A 17,647-nucleotide genomic window follows, 5' to 3' on the forward strand; every position below is an offset into this window, starting at 1 on the left:
CTTAGACGTATATTCGTACTCAAGAAGAATGGGATGAGGAACTGAATAATTTATAACGTTTATTAAACATTGTTAGGGTCACCAAGTCTAGGAATCTCAACTTTGTAGGTCATGTAGCCAGAATGGAATAAAGTAGGAACTTTCCACGTTTTAACTAGCAATCCAATCGGAAAACATCTTTTAGGAAGACCTAGGCGCAGATGGGATTCTAATATTAAGATGGATCTCTCATTAATAGAAATACAAAGTAGAAACTTGATCCAATTGGCTAAGAACAGAAATCAATGGAGAACTTTTCTGAGTGCGACGTTGAACCTCCGGGCTCCATAGGCCTTAGAGTTAGGGTCGGTATGGGGGTGAGAGATGGATAGGAAGGGGTGACATGTAAAAAATAATCGAAAATGACCGAAATTAATGTCCTTTGCGTAATTTTTGGAGTCACTGAGATGATTAGTGGCACTCTTGATGCCATTTAAGTGCAGTTCAGCCCCCATCGACATGGAAGTGAAAGGGTGGGGTGGGAAGGGGTAGAAATTAAGTATTTTTTGTCATTACACTATAATTAAAATGCATTTCCTAAGGGAAGAAGGGTTCAAACGTTTTCCATAAATCTATCCTACCCGTCTGAACAAGGGGACGTTTCAGCTAGTTAAAATATAATTAACACATGTTATTACCATCCGACGAGAATTTTCCATTATTATTATTATTATTATTATTATTATTATTATTATTATTATTATTATTATTATTATTATTAATGTTAGTTCTACCTTACTCAAGTTCTGGGACTAATGAGTTTATGTTTTTTTTTTTTTTTTTTTTTTAATTTTAGATTTGTACCTGAAAATGTTTCTTCCAAGTCTCTCAATCTTCAGCTCCTTGTTTTAATTCCCAATATTTTCTTCTAGTTTTCAAATAATGGATCAGTTGTTCTTCTTCTTCCTATTCCTTGCTTTCCTTCTATCCTTCCTTCTATGACGGTATGAAGAAGACAATTTCTTAGCAGAATGTGTCTAATCCAACTGGCTTTCTTACGAAGGATGCTAGCTAAAAGCGTTCTCCTCTATTCTATCTGTTTTAAAACGTCTTCGTTTGTTACTCTTTCTATCCATTTTATCTTCTCCATCTTTCTCCAACACCACATTTCAAAGCTCTCTAATATTATTCTTCCCCAAGTCTCTGAACCATACAATCCAATGCTCCATATATGACACTTGACCAACTTTTTCCTTAGTCCAATATTGATCCTGATAGTTACAAGTGATCTTTTCTTGTTAAATACTTCTTTGGCTATGACATTTCTAGATCAGATCTCTCTAGTGTAGTACGCGTCTTTCGCTAAAATACTTCCCAGATATTTGAAATTATCGACCTCTTCATGTTCTCTTTGTTCTACTCTTACCCATAAGGGCGCATTTCCATGAGATATTCTCATGACTTTTGACTTTGTAATGTTGATTTCTGTTTCATAGTTTCCCAGTGCCAACGATTTTGTCAATCGTCCCCTGTAGTCCTTTTCCAGTTTTAGTTATATAAAGGTAACGAAGAAACTTTTGTCGCTTTTTCACCCACCATCTTCGAACATCGATATCACCTACGACGTATCTGGAAGATAAAAAATAGTCTCCGTCAGCATCGACGACCTTCTGCCAACGTTCTGGAAGGTCATGGATTCCATCACGATATAACTTGGTGGGCCATGAAGCGAATAAGTTATCAAGTGCATTTTCCACCTCTACTAAGGATTTGAATTGGTGTCCAATATGGTGGTTGTCCAAGCAATGGAATAGGTGATAATCGAACTGTGCAATGTCTAGTTCGGCGGAAGTATGGCGGATGCAATAGTGTTTTCCATCCAAGGCGTAGAATGGTGTCTCGGTCATCCTAGCCACCAACGGGGCTTAGCGTTGTCCTGTAACAAGAGGATCCATTTGCGATTCAGAAGTGTTGGCTCCAGAGTTTTGAATTTTTCTTGAACACGGCTCAACTGCTGACAGTACACAGTTGCATTGATGCTCTGACCAGCTGGTAGCAGTTCCCGATGCATGATGCTGGGAGCAGTCCACTACACACAGGAGGACCTACTTCTATTGCAGTGCTGGTTTCGGCTGTTTTGGAATCGGTTCATTGGATGCTAACCAATGCTGACGGCGCCATGGAGCTTCGTAGAGGACCCACTTCTCATTTTATTTGAGTTAGTCTTCCGGCGCGTGGTGCATCTTCAAGTCTTTCGTCACCTTCTTTAAACTTGTTAAACCACCGCTGCACTTTCCGCGTAGTCACGACACCCTCATCAAAGGCTTGGCATATCTTCCTCCCTGCTGCAGTGGTGTTTGACCCCAGTTTGAACTCGTACAACATGCACGCCCTTATGACGCTCTGTGGAGGCCCCATGTTCACTTTGCCCTTACGCAAGTTCATGGTGTAACTGAACTGCTACAGGTAGCAGTAGCAGGTAGCATGTTGGATATACCAACAACTGACCTTCGACTTCATAAATTCATATTCAACTCACGGTGTGAGGTCCAATTGAACACGGACCATCACAAAAAGCGACAGAACTTTCTTGGTTACCTTTATGATAACCGTATCTTCTGCATACCTGACCTTGCTAATGATTTATCCTTAAATCTCGAAATCTCCAATTCTCATTAATGCTTCTTTCATGAAACATTCACTGTAAATGTTGAATAATTGTGGCGACATACAACATCCTTGTCTGACTCCTCTTCCAATCTCCACACTATTGGTTTTTCCTTCATTCAAGCGCAACTTCACTCATTTTCCTGTGTACAATTTTCGAATGAGTCGTCAGTCTCTCTAGTTGACTTCAATTTCTTTAAGTATTTTCATAAGTTTCGCCCAATTGGCCCAGTCGAAAGCCTTATACCAGTCGATGAAGCACAAACACAACTCCTCCTTTACATCAAGAACTCTTTTTGATATAATTCGTATTAACCCAATAGCATCTCGCGTGCTTTTTTTTTTCCTTTTCGGAATGCAAGTTGATCTTCTTCCAACCTCTCATCTATCTTACTTTTCCAGCCGTCTGTTCAGGATGCGTACAATAATCTTTCCAGTGTGGGAAATCAGGCTAATGGTTCTGTGATCGCTGCACTTCTTTGCTTGCTTTTTCTTGGGCAATACAATCACTGTAACATCCAAAAAAAAAAAAAAATTCTTTGGCTATTCTTCCCTCAGGTAAATCTTGTTAATAAGTAATGTCAGTACTTTCATTGCATTGTCTTTTAATCCCTTGAGCGAATCTACTGGTGTCATCGTCTCCAGTGGCCTTTCTCTTTCGCATGTCTTTGATTCCTTGTACTATTTCATTTTCCAATATACTGGATCCTTTTTCTTCGTTATCCTCCTCTTCCTCTGCTTCGATCGCAATATCTTTGGGGCGGGTCTTCTGATCCTCGCAAATTCTAAGGATTCTTTGATGGTCAGTGATTACATGACCTTGTTGATTTTTTTATTTCAAACGTTTGTATACTTTTGTAACTTTCCATTACAACTAATTACTACATTACAAGGATTCCATTAAAACGTATAGTGTAGTCACGTAATCTTACCTTCACAGAACCTGTACCGTTTGTAGTGGGTGTACCTTTACGGTTGACTTTTCTTGAAATGGAACGAATCTACCATTTGAGGTGCAAGTAAATAATTTAGCACGAGTTATATTGTCTTTAGGAAGAAAAATTCACTTTCGGTAGTGTGAAAAATGGAATATCGTTCCGGAAATCCTAATGACTGTTTAAAAGTGGTCTTAATTTATAGTAAATCCTACAAGGATGAAAGAAAATAGGACAATTTTCTTTAAGAAATTTACTATTATTCTACTTGGTAACAATCCGCGTAAAAGCACGTGGTGCGTTCGGAAAGTAACCAACGATTGGTCACTGAGCGTGAAGTAGTGAGGACAGCACTACCATCTTTGCACAGACATGCGCAGTAGGTCAGTCTGCATCCAGCCGTGGTAGAGTGAAGGTTGTCTGATCACTAGTTCCACTTTTGTAGCGTCTCAAAACGTGTGCTGCCATAGAAAACCCCGCCAAGTGCGAAATGCGAGCTGTTATACGTTTTCTTTACGGTAAAACAATATTCGGCAGCAGCTATTCATCGAGAACTTTGTGCTGTGTATGGACCAAGTGTGATGAGTGAAGGAATTGTTCGTGAATGGGTTCGCTCATTTAAAAGTGGACGAACAAATATTCATGACGAAGAGAGGAGTGGCAGGCCATCAGTGGTCACTCATGAACTCGTTCAGAAAATTGATGGAAAAGTTTGTGAAAATCGACGTTTCACAATCTCGGAGCTTTCCGATGAATTTCCCCAGAACTGTGTTATATGACGTAGTGACACAGAGGCTAGGCTACAGGAAGCAGGCACGTAGCCAAGGGGTGGGTCCGGGGGGTCCGGACCCCCCCTTCGAAACCTAAAATAATAAAAAAAAGTAAGGAAGGATGAAACAAAAAGAATAATCAGCGTTAAAAATAAAAAGCTACACCAAGCGTTTAGTTACTCTTTCTTATGATGAGCTCTGTGTGGAAAAAACGGCGGGGGGAGTCCTGCCATTAAAAATGAATATTATTGGAAAGAAATGCTTGCAATCACCAATAATATGAGCCTGGGAACATAGATTCCAGTTACATTTTTTAAAGGAATTTTCAATTTCACGGCAACACTAATCCATTTTATAGGATGTCTTTACTGCCGAAAGAGATCTCGTTGTTATTCTTCTCTGAATAAGAAAAAGAAGACAAGTACAACCGAGTTCGAATGACCTCGGAAGACTATATCTTTTTCAATACTTTTTATATTTTACCCGAGATCTCTTCATACTTTGTTATTAAAATACTTACTAACATATCCTCTTTTTATTGTCCTAACAAGCGAATTTGGGTATGTTGGCAGTAAAATAGTTTAGATTGATCGAGCTCCTGTTGTGTAACCACAGTATTTCTTGTCACGCCTCCCCATTACGAAATCCTGGCTAAACGAACCAATATGTGTTGCCAGTAAAATACTTTAGAATGATTGAGCCCCTGGTGTGATACTACAGTATTTCATTACGGACCCCCCCCCCTATTACGAAACCTTGGCTACGTGCCTGCAGGAAGTACTGTGGCTTCAGGCGTAGGCGGGAGATTTTTATGTTGATGGAATTTCTAAGCTAATGCAGAAAAATGATAAGCGCTTAATTGTTTATGAAAACTGTGTTGAAAAATAAAGGAAAGAATTAATTTTCAGATGTATATAATAAATTCTTCTTATTTACGTTGGTGTTTCTTTTTTAACCAATCGGAAATTACTTTTCGAACGGTCCTCGTAATTATTTCTTAACGTACCTCGAGAAATCATAACCCATGATTTTAACTCTGACTTTACTAGAGATTTTAAACTTCAAGTATGAGAAATGTGTATCAATTAAAAACTTTTCATCTGGTTTATTTACCCACATGAGTATAGTTCCGTGTACTATTTAGCATGCTGGTAAAAGCTACTGGGATTGAAACCCTGTAATCATGAAAAGTGAGGTTCGATTGAGGTGGAGTAGGAGTTCTTTTTTCTTTCCTCTTCCTTTTTCTGCGAGTCGAGTGAACACATTAAAACGTTGGCATGAAGACTAATGCGCGTGTCCTCACCCACGTGGCCTTGGCTCATTTACATCCCCCTCCTCCTCCTCCGCAGAGGCTGCTCGGATTACGGGTTGCTATCACTCATCTGCAGACAGTTCGTTTATGCGAAGGGGTTTTCTCTGCTCGCGACGCCCGTTGTCGTCGGGAGACAAAGCTGATGGATTGGGGCTTCTTTTCGCTCCTCTGATGCTGCTCATAAGAGCTTCCAATACGCCACGCACACACAAGGAAATACTGCACAACGGGTAAAGGACTTATCAGTGTGGTCGTCGTTACATTCAAAATATTCGCGGAAACAAATACTTGTAAACAACCCAGAAACAGAATATTTATTTTACACTATATCGAAAATCGTAATTAATATTTATGTGTTTAAGAATTAAGTTGACGAGGGAAAGAAATTCATATTAATGGCGGAAAATACGATATACAGGGTGTTCCCGGAATAAGACTACAAATTTCGAATACGTGTTCAGGATCTCTATATCAAGAAAAATACTTATCCACGACTTTGACTGGAAAAGGCCTAATTACCCAGATAGGACCAATTTACAGTAATTAGTGTTATTGGTTGTAGGATTACTACACTGAATATAAAAACCGACAAACTTCACATGCGTATTCAGAACCTTAATACAAGAAAAAAAATGTATCTGCGACTTTGGTCGGAAACGTCTAATTACAGAAATGAGACCAATTTAAATTAACACTCTACAGCGAATCCGTTAATTACTTTATATAGCCCCAATCTCCGTAATTAGACGTTTCGACAAAAGTTGAAGGTAATCGTTTTTCTTGTATTGAGAACCTGAATAGGTATGTAAAGTTTGTCTCTTTATTCCTGGAATGCTATGTCTGCCAATAACCCAGAAAGAAACTCCCGGTTAAAAAAAAAAAAAAAAAAAAACTGATAAGTTTACTCTTTAAAATTATGTGCTTTACTACTTTAGCTACAATATTTTTAAAAGCATTTCCGGACTTTTGTTACACAGTGTATGTATGTGTATATAAAAGATTTCTTGTCTTTTACATCTAATTCCAATCTTGAATAAGAAGAATCATGAAGTGAAAAAAAACAAATCCATCAATTACTTGTTTCTCAAATTCCTATCTCCACTCTTCAAAAATTTCTTATTCTTCTTTCAAAGACTTCGGGAAATACAGTAGACGAACAGAACTTTAATGTGCTTATTCACTACGTAGTCGCATCGCATTTTCCAATTCGTCGAAGTTAAATTTGGACTACTTTCAGGAAGGACAGAGAAAGTTACGAATTTAGAAAAGCAGAAAAAGAAAATGAAGGTGAAGGTAGTGATCTTTCACCTACTCAATATGCTCCTTCTAATTCTAGGAATTATAGTATTCGTTTCTTTCTTCCCATCTTGGGATTTTTTTCTCCCTACGTTGGCGTTGAAACAAGTGAAATCCTGCAGCAGTCCTTCCTTGTTGCGTATTCCCAGAGGAAAGAGCCGGTGGAGTGCAGGTCGTTGCGTGGGCTGCTGGTGTTTAGGGAGACCCCATTGATTAAACAATAAGCCACGACAGAGAAGCAGGTGTTCGTCCATATACTTGTTTACTTGTTATCCAGGGAGACTTAACTTCCACATCTACACGCTAACGCCAAGGGAGGCCAGGCCCTTCATCCAAACCAAGGGAGAGATCTCTAGCCGAACCAACCAACCCTGTTGCCAAGTTGAATGAGTACACCTCAGTTCTCTCCCTGGATGATAGGAGGCAAAATTTTGTAATGAAACTGTGTTATCATTGTCAGTAAATGAAACAATCTTGTTTCCAGCAATGTTTTGCTTTTTCCAGACTTTCAAATTGTGCTGCGCATTCAAGTCTATGGGAAACCTATAGAATGACTATACCCGTTCGTCTATTGATAGTATCAGAGCAACAGGGACTCAGTTGTAGAGTGCTTACCTTTGGTGCATGGAATCCTTGGTTTGTGCCGGCCAAGTAAATTTGTGGTGGACAACATCGTGTCTGTGGGTTCTATCGGGGCACTCCTGTTTCCTCCCACATTATCATTCCACCAATTATTCCATCATTATTCGCTTGCCTTAGTCACCCGTCTCCCTTAGCCTAAGGGACATAAACGTGGGAAATTAAAGTGAAAATTTTCATTTGGAAGTATCAGCAAAAACGGCAACACATGCTGAAAATTGTGCTTTCGATTCAGATGGTGTTGCCCAAAGACGAGGGAACAATTTCCCTAAAATCTAAGTTAAGGCAGCGAGTAAAGGAACAAACTTAACTGCATTTGGTTACGTATCATATTGTTTTGGTTTCCTGTGAACTACTTTTTAAATAATAGTTGTATTTAGTTTGTAATAAACAAAATAGTTTTAACATACAGTTATTAAAATTAAATAATAATGTTAATTAAAAAGTAGCTCACAAGGAACCAAAACAACATGATACGTAATCAAATGCAGTTGAGTTCATTCTTCTACTCTTTGTCTTAACTTAGATTTTAGGGAAATTGTTTTTTCTGGCACCACTGTAATTTCTATGGATGGCAACACTGAACATTCTTCAGGTTCATATTTTCTGTTGTAGAATAGCATTATCTATGATTGTGGTGACTTGCATTTCATTATCTCCTTTCACTGATGAATAATCAAGCAAAAGGAAAATGGTAAATTTTGTATTATTTTTAGTAAGGCAGGCTCTTAAACGCAGTTTCAGTGTTACATAGTGCGGAGTATAAAATTATAAATTGATAAAGAGATACAGTAGTAGGAACACAATGACAAGCATTTACCAACGTTTAAAAATATGCAAGTCATTACACAATATACTTAAATAATAAATATGGCTTAAATGCGATTATATCACACTTTTCACGGATCACACTATTACACTTAGGGCATAAATTTAGTATATATATTTACAAAAGGAGACAAGAAGATTTTTGAGACAAGACTTCAACAAAATTTACGAAAAAAAAAAACAAGGAAACCTTATTTCTTGTCTCATCTCGTCTCGTGGTTAAAACACTAGATTCAAGGCGCCGAGAATATGTTTTATTTCAACTTTTATTCCTATATTGCTACCGGGAGCATAATCGTGGCTAAGCAGTTAGTGTATGCGCCTTTGGTGTAGGAGCTTATGTGGTTAGTGTAGGAGCTCATGTGGTTCGGATCCCATGTTAAACTGTAGGTCCAAGTCTCATATAGCTTCGCTGCTTTAAAGAGACACTAAACTGAAAATCAATCAATCAAGTTGTTGCTACCGGAAGTGGCAGAAATAAATTATTTCCGGTTTCAATATTAGTCTATATATGGCAAAATCACTAAGAAACTATTTTTGATATGAATTCAGAATTCAAAAGGATAGAAAGATCCCATCTCCACTCAATCACGCTATTACAAGGGTGTGTCATAAATCTTGCAATGTTTCCACAACCCAAAAAGCAGGCGCGTGTATACGCCGTAATCGACTACAAGTACAAGGTCAAACTCGCCCAATAGGTAGTGTGGTAAGCGGACAATTTAACACCACTCCACTCTTATCTTCAGATAGTTTTTTTTTTTTTTTTTTTTTGTGAGAGTGACAATGAATGCATAACAAAGTCTAATACGTGCACTGTATATATCAGTTCGAACTCGTGCATTATAGTGCGGCAGCAACTCAAAACATTTTTCATGCGAAAGGGGAAGGTGAAGTGAAGCACAGCACAGCAGCTCGTTTGTTCCAGAAATCTCGTGCAGATTGTGTCAAAGATCAGTCAAGGTCCGGCCGTCCCAGAGTAACAGATTTTGAGATCATACGACACGCAATTGAGGAAAATTATCTACCAATAGACAACGATTGTCAAACCAATGCCTTGTGTTCCAGCCTATTGTAGTGTGTCAAGTTCACAAACTCGGGAAGACCATCAGGACCAGCGGCATTATGCCACTAGAGTTGACCCCAGCTGAGGCCCAAAGAAGAATAGACGTGAGCGGACAACTGCTGCAAAATCCATATGATTCCTGAAATTGTCATATGTATTTTTTCCCGAGTTCGAATATCCGAAAACATTGGTTGGACAAGTCCAAACTTCCAGAACGGATCATCAAACAAGCCCGTTTCAAGCATAAAGTTATGGTCCGTATGTGCTGGAACTACGAGTCTAATTCACTTTGAGTTTGCTCCTAACAGTCATGCCATCAATGCCGACCTTTATTCCGAACAGTTACATTGCATTATTCTTCACTACGCCAAAGTATCCAGCATTGGTGAACCGAAAGCGCGTCCTGCTAAGTTACAACAGAATAACGCAAAACGGCACACTCAACTCGAAGCACACAACACAAAGTTCACAAACCTGAGGTATCGAACTGATGCCACCCCTGGTCCTGACTTTGACCCTTCGGATTAGTACATGTTTCGGTCCATGGCACTTTCGGAAATTACGATGCTTCACCAACCACCAGGAGGCGGAAACAGTAGTGACTGACTTCATTATTGTGTCTTAGGACAAGACATGGTACCTACGTGAATTTGAAGAATTGGCAGGAAGGTTGCTGCAGACAGTTCACTACGAGAGACTATCAACGTTAATCTGCTTTTGTTGTACTATGATACATGCAGGTATGTTGTGTACCAGAATACTGCAAGACTTATGACTAAATCCTATACAACCGGAAGGAATTGAAAACTTCTCCAACTTCCGGTATCAACATCAATCTTCATGGACAGGAACGGTAACTAGCGTCAAACAGTAACTAGTGTTTACTGTATCTGTCCGTGTCCTTTCGTTCAGAGGAAAAAATCTGAATAGTTACTTGACAGATCGCTATTAATACTTTGGATCTATAGACAACTAAGGTCGAAACAACAGAAAATATCAAAGCGTCAGAGTATCTTCTTAATGAAATACTCAAGAAATAATCATGACTTTTTTGAAGTTTAATCCCCCTTGATAACAGTTGTAAATATTGATTCAAACATGAACCAATTTAAAGTTATTGGCATCCTTACGTAGCTGCATTTCTACATAAAATTACACGTGTAGGAATTTCCTTGATCCATAGTTGACTTAAAATATATATACTGTGATAGGGCGCGAAATTTCAGATCTGAATCCAGCAGCCACGAGCGTTTGACAGCCATTGTTTCTTTGCAATTCGAAGGCAAGTTAAAGGCTAAATGATTATTGCCAAACTAAAATATTTGGTTACCAATGGTGACCTAGCGACCGGAAATTTCAAGCCCAATACTATGATATTGAAGATCAGAAGACAGAAAGACAGAAAGTTACACTGTTATATTTAATTCTATTTTATGAATACCAATATTACATTGAATATCTACAGCGTACTCTGTTAAAGATAACATTCTGAAAAAAAATTACAATATCTTGGTTATTTTAAATATAAATATTGCGTTATATTTTCAACGTCTTCTCATCTGTGTTGACCTGGCAAGATTCAAGGACGCAGCGTACGATGATGGATTTAAAAAGTCTTTACTCTGCCTTAAAGCTGGGTTAAATTGGATTTCAGATTGAGCACTTCTTTGCATATTCATTGGTAAATATTGGGGTGAGGCTTGAAATAAGGCACTGGCTGGCATCGCATTCCTTTTCCCCGTCTGTCGCTGGATGCTTGCTAAAAGTTGTCTTTTGTTGCTATCGTCAATTCCTCCGTTTATTGTTCGGCTTCTTCCTAACTCCATTTCCATTTGTGCGTTCATTCGTCTGCCTTGATTTGCTCTTTCTGCATCAGTTTGCAAGGACAATTTTCGCACTGAATCTCCCTTACGTTGAAAAGGAATCTTTTCCTTTGCCATTGTCGGTCTCAGGAGGTCTTGTGGTTTCCTTTCTCCTGTAATCGAGAATTCTTTTGCTGCACTGGCGCTACCCTGCGTTGACTTCCTTGCAAGTGGAGTTGCGTCTGCGTAAATGCTCGATGACTTATCTTCTCCTATTTGCACTAATCCCTGCATATCTTGATTTAATCCTTTTGGTTTTCCTTTAGCTAGATATCTTTGAAGATCCATACTGTTCTGTACATTAAAACTCCTTGTCAAATCTGGTGTAGCTGGCTTGTAATTCGGTATATCCATTTCACCTATAAAGTCCTTTGTTGAGCTAAATTCTGGTTTTCCGGCTTGCATTGCACTGAGAATACTTTGACTGGGTCGTGGAATCACAGCATTTGTTGTAGAATATCCTTGAATGTTCTTTGTGCTTGTTTGAGACATCCTTTGTTGTTGCGGCGGGAAGTAATCTTGAACATTTGATGCACTGGTCTTTGGTATCTGGCGTCTTAAAGTAGCATAAGCTTCGATTTCTCCAAGTTCAGGTTTTAATTTCTTTTGAAATGGCATTAAAGAATCTGGAATTTTCGGTATACTGGGCTTTTGCCGGCCCTGAAGTGCTATGTTTAAACCAAATAAGCCATCGTTTGCCCCAGAATCTTGTGGAATTGCATCTGAAAAGACTTGAGTTCCTCTATATTTCTGATCATCAAGTTTTTCCAGATCCACCTGCTGAAGATCAAAATCTTTTCTGCGAACTCCACTTACATCTGGATTCGAAGAACTGTCATCAGGGATGAAGTCCATTTGTTGAACATTGTCGTCATCGCCTTGGAATTCTGTTAATTTTGATCCAATTCTGTTTCCAAAGGATGACATGGTGTCTCCGATTTTACCTTGAATATTCCTTAAGTTAAATTTTGATTTTAGTTTTGATACCACAGGTGATTCTTTCAAGTTAGTCAGAATCTGCTTAGCTTTCTGTTTTTCTCTAAGTCCTAGCGTATTTTGACCATATGAATCTGATTCCATAGCTTCTCTCCCGATTGAAGTCGACAGTGTCCTTTGTTTCTGAAATCCTTGATTACTCTGAGTAGGATAGTAACTGTCTGTCTCTAATAGCCGATTATTTGATGAAGGACTTTTGTAAGCATCAGCCGTTCCTAGATAAGTTTCAACAGAGCGCATGTTGGGACCATTAGTATATTCAGCAGTAGCTCCGTCAATGTAATCAGATCTTCCATAATTCTGCTGCTTTGTTCTTGAACCTTTAAATTGTGCATCAATATCTATACCGGGAATGTTAGGTTTACCAAATTTTCTTAATTCAGTTGGGATAAATTTTGATAATCCCATCTCCATATCAATACGTTTGTTTCGTTCATTTCTATCATTGCTTGAACTACTACGTACTTGTTTTTGCCCAATCAATTCTTCATTGCCGTCATTATCAACTGAAAAATCTTGATTGTAAGGGGCATCGGAGTCACTATCATATTTTGCATATTGGTCCTCCTCTCTCCTTCTGTTTACTTTTCTTTGAGTGGTATCTCTATCCGTTTCTACATTTAAGTTATCCATAGACATTTCCAAATAGTCTGACGAAGCTCTGCCTTCTTTCTCAACATACATACCTCCACCAAGATATTTATCTATCTCTTTATTGTCTTCATTATCATTATTATAATATTCCTCTTGTCCTCTTTCAGTTTCCCCCTCACCTATATTATCGTCACTTTCTTCATCAACAGTATATTCTTTATTATATTGCATTTTCTCATCATAATTATTATCTGCATCTTCTGGTAGATTTTCATAATCTTCGTACATTTCGCTTTGTTCCAAAGTGTCACTATTTTCTGCATCTGAAGAATCACCTTTTCTCTTAATCTTATTTGTAGATTTGTCTGCATTGTAAGTGTCTTTGTTATAGCTTAACTTCCGAATTTTATCATCACTCATAAATGTTCCTCTGTCTCCACCTGAGGAACGTGGATTAGAATCATCATCTCCATCGCTGGCTTCTTTATCGTAATCTTCATCATTGTTTCGTTGTTTGCTGCTAGATGCGTATTGAGCTTTCCGTACTTCTTCAGAGTTGTTTAGATCAGAGAGCAGCATGTTCCTAAGTCCTTTCTGTTTAATCTTACCATCACTTTCTTGTGGTTTCTGCTTATTTTGTTTTGTTACTTTGTTCCGAGCATTTCTGTTGCTTTCTAAATCTATTGAATTCTGTCCACTGCGTTCTTTCCTTTTATCTTGTTTCGATACTTCCTTATTTCTCTCTTCTGCAATTCTGGAGCTTTTGTCTTCATCCTCTACATACTCCAAGTTGTCAGTATCAGCTTCGTGAACGTAGTCTTCGTTGTAATCATTTGAAGATTCTTCATTATCTTTAGGGTAAGATGATGATTGTCGAGTCTTCTTATTCGTAATTTTCTCGTCCTTTAATCGTAATTTGGAAGCTTTAGTCTTATCATCAGCATCTAAGTCATTGTCATCAACTTGATTTCTTGCTCTTTTATAATCATTGTCCTTTGAGGTCGAAGTTACAGTTCTCAAATCATCATTATCATTTGGAGTTGCTTCTTTTTCATTTCGACTCTTATTAGATACAGTTTTCCTGGAAGTGTTTTGTAAGTCCCTCAAGTTATCTTCATCTTTATTCGGTGACTTAGATTTGGATTGAGTTTTAGTTGTAGTTTCGGTTTTCCTATTGGACCTATCTGAAGTTTCAGCATTAGTTTCCTCTCCACTGTCAGTGTCTGTTATTCGTGAATTTTTCTTCTGGCGATTGATTTCAGCGTCATCCTCTGCATTAGGATATCTTTTACCTCGCGACGTTTCACGTGAAAAAGTTTCTTCAGATTTGTAATTCTGTTTCATGTTGTCTGATCCGTCAACATCTTCCGTATCTTTATCACTTTCGCCATTTTCATCTTGTTTTTCACCTTGCTTATTTTCAGTGTCTTCCAAATTCTTGTTACTATCACCTTCTTCCTCATTTGATAAGTTCTCCTCCAAATACTTTATAAGTTCATAATAATCTTCTTCTCCCGAGCCGAATTCGTCTGATGGCTCGTTAGTCTGGTCTACTGTATCTTCGTTCTTGGAGTCCTTTTCATCTTCTAATGGGCGTGATTTGCTTCTCTTTGTTGTTTCATCTTCATATTCCTCATCAACCTTAGTTTTCTTATTAGACTGGGATTCTTCTTGATCGGTTGGTTGACTTTTTCCATCTCCGATATTATCATCACTGTTGTCATTTTCACCAGGTTCATCGTTCATCCAATTCCCTTCATTCTGTGATGGATTTTCATCGTCACTTCCTTCATTGTCTTCACTCGCTTGCTCTCCTGTGTTTTCTTTATATAAAATAGAACTTTTGTTCGATCCATTAATAATTTTTACTTTCGGATCTGAACAGAGGACAATAACTTTTTGTTTTCCAATAAGGCTTATTTGCTCGTAGTCAATATTTGTCTCCTCTCTAGTATCGGAAAATTGTTTTTGCAAGTCTGTGCTCGAAAAATCTTTAGAAAGATCACTCTTTCTAATTTTATTGGATGGCTTTTCTCTGTTATGTGTTTTGTCGCCCGCATTTGAATTTTCAGACGAAGCTATTTCATTGGAATTGTCAAATGCTGATTCACTTTGTAAACCATTGTCTTCCGAGTCATCAGAGGCCGTCGTCGTACTTTTTAAAGAGGAATCATCAACATAATCTTCATTTGGATCAAAGTTTCGTTGTCTTATCAAAGAATTGTCTACATTATCAGAATTTACATTCTTACTATCAGCTTCTTTTCTTGAATATCCCTCTTTAGATTCTTTCGTACGATTTTCATTTTTTTCTTGATCCTCTGTGCCTTCTTCGTCATTATTTTCAGGCTCTCTTCCCTTTCTTTTGTTTCTCTGATCTTTGGAAGAAGAATCAGATTCTTTGTCTGGACGGTTTCTCTCTGTTTCAGAATTTCCAACGGAATCTTTATCAGACGCACGACCATCTTTTTTGCTTGAATCAGATGTATTGGATTCCGTTGATTCTTTAGGTTCAGAATTTTCCAAATCCTCAAAATTGTCACCGGCTTCAGTTGTAGAAGTCGATGAGAATTCTGAGTTGCTGGAGAATTCTTGATTCTCGTTTGACGATTCCTCTTCGGAAGCTGTAGTGGAACTAGTGGTCATTCCGGTTACAGAGCGCTTTCTTCTTCGCGAGCCTTCGGTTGTTGTACTCTGCACAGGATAATCAAATGCTTCTTCGCTGTATTTAAAGGTATCATTTTCTACATATTCTGAACTAATATCTTTGTTTATTTCATGATTGTCATATTTTTCTTTTGATAACTTTTCTGATTCTGCAGCAGACGTAGTAGAAGATTCTGCAAGATCGAAGCCTGAAGAATCCAAATCTGATGTTGATTCTTTTGTAGAAGAAAGTGAATCATGTTCATTAACTGACGAATGGTTGTTAATTTTGGAAGCTTTATTGTTAGACAAGGAGTTTTGATGTGAGGAACTCTTTTCTGTACTAGAAACTGGTGATTGTGAAGATGATTGTAAATCATTATTTGCTTTTTTGGAAGATTCCGTTGCCTCCTCTCTTGAATTTCTTTTACCTGATTCAGTTGAAGATAAATCGTCTTCAGAAGAGGAAGAATCTATAGAGTTAGACGTAGATTTTGATGTAGTTGATGTTTCCTTTTCTTTGTCGTCATTGTTTGCTGAATGTTGTTGTTTCTGTGTATTGTTGGAAGATTTTGCATGTTTTGAGTCTCTTTCATCTTTTGAACTTGAATTATCAATATTAGATTGTTCTGTAGTGGATGTTAGTTCTTTGTTATTGAAATTAGACTGTTTATCTTGAAATTTATCAATTTTTTGGTCTTTCAATTGTTCTGTTGAAGAGAAGCCTTCAGATTTTTCGGCCTGTTCCCTTTGTTTCCCGTCTATGCGTTCTGGTTTATCAATACCATGAACTTCAGCAGAATTAGCTTCTGGTAATTTCGAGTTTTCAAAATTGTCGTGTGTCGTTTTCGCTGTGTTTGTAGATGGTGTGTGACTTGAGATGGATTTTTCCGTTGATGCTTCTTTGATAGACTTAGAATCTTCAAAATCTTCTGTCCCCTTTACTGCTGAAGAATCGGACACTTTTCCGTGTTCGCGAAATTGAGATTCTTTCTTTGCAGACGAATCAGACAAATGAGATTCTTCAGAAGTAGTTTCTGTCGCTGGCTGCACATTATCAAATTTTGAGGCACCAAAACCTGATTGCCTTCTAATTCGTTTAGTTCGTATTAAAGCTTCACCTCCACTATTCTGCTGAATGATTTGGTATTCTAACAATTTTGAACATGTTGACACCTGGTTTTGATTTGTCTCTAGCTTGATTTTGGAGCCTAGAATGGCTTTCCCGGTTTTAGGATTGACACACCAACAATGTTGATGAGAACATTGTACTGGTAGAAAGTCCCCGAGATCATCACAATAAATCCTCTTGGGCATTATGAGGGAAGGTCCAGTCACTCGAGGGTCAGACATACTGGCAGCGCACTCTGTAATGACAAAGAAACGAGATAAATAAGTTAGTAATATTAAGTCGGAAGATTAGTTGGAACCTGAAGGAAATAAAACTAGTTGAAACCGTGCTTTACACGAATTCCAGAAATACTCATAATACATACAAACTTGGAGAAAGAGTTTGTTTAGTTTGACAGTTTGGAACGGGATTGTCGATTTGTTATAAATAATCAACCTTTTATCGAAAGAATAATAAAAATAAATGGAAAAGGGATATTGAATGTACGCCTGAGGGATATTGAATATGCAACGACTATTCATATTTTCTTTGGGTTGCAAACCTTTTTTATCACATACAAATACATTTAAAAAAATATACATCATATATTCATTTTCTCCTATTTTCATTTATAAATCAATAGGATCTTGATGGGAGTTCCAGCAGGAAGGATCAATTTAAAACATGAAGCCCAACCATCTTTCATTAATTTTTTACATAACAATTCGACCCTCCAAACACAAAGTGAGATAACTATAAAGGTAACCAAGAAAGTTCTGTCGGTTTTTCACTCACCAGCTTCGAACATCGATATGTCATCTAAGACTTATCTGGAAGATCAAAAATAGTCCCCGTCAGCATCGACAACCTTCTGCCGAGGTTCTGGAAGTTCATGATCGCGGTAGTACTTGGTGGGCCGTGAAGCGAAGAAAGTATCAAGTGTATT

At 37.9% G+C, this 17,647-nt stretch overlaps 1 protein-coding gene across 1 annotated transcript in view; it reads right to left on the reverse strand.

Moving 5' to 3' along the window:
* Window positions 1–10,962: 10,962 nt before the first annotated feature.
* LOC145667936 (uncharacterized) overlaps window positions 10,963–17,647 on the reverse strand; it is a 32,682-nt gene continuing 25,997 nt past the window's right edge. The window contains exon 5 of the mRNA XM_081735359.1: window positions 10,963–16,957. Within this exon, the coding sequence (XP_081591485.1) occupies window positions 11,037–16,957 (5,921 nt within the window). The 3' untranslated portion in view covers window positions 10,963–11,036. The remainder of the gene's footprint in view (window positions 16,958–17,647) is intronic.

The sequence above is a fragment of the Thermobia domestica genome, chromosome 13 (assembly GCF_964235325.1).
Source record: "Thermobia domestica chromosome 13, izTheDome1.hap1.1, whole genome shotgun sequence".
Lineage (NCBI taxonomy): Eukaryota > Metazoa > Arthropoda > Insecta > Zygentoma > Lepismatidae > Thermobia > Thermobia domestica.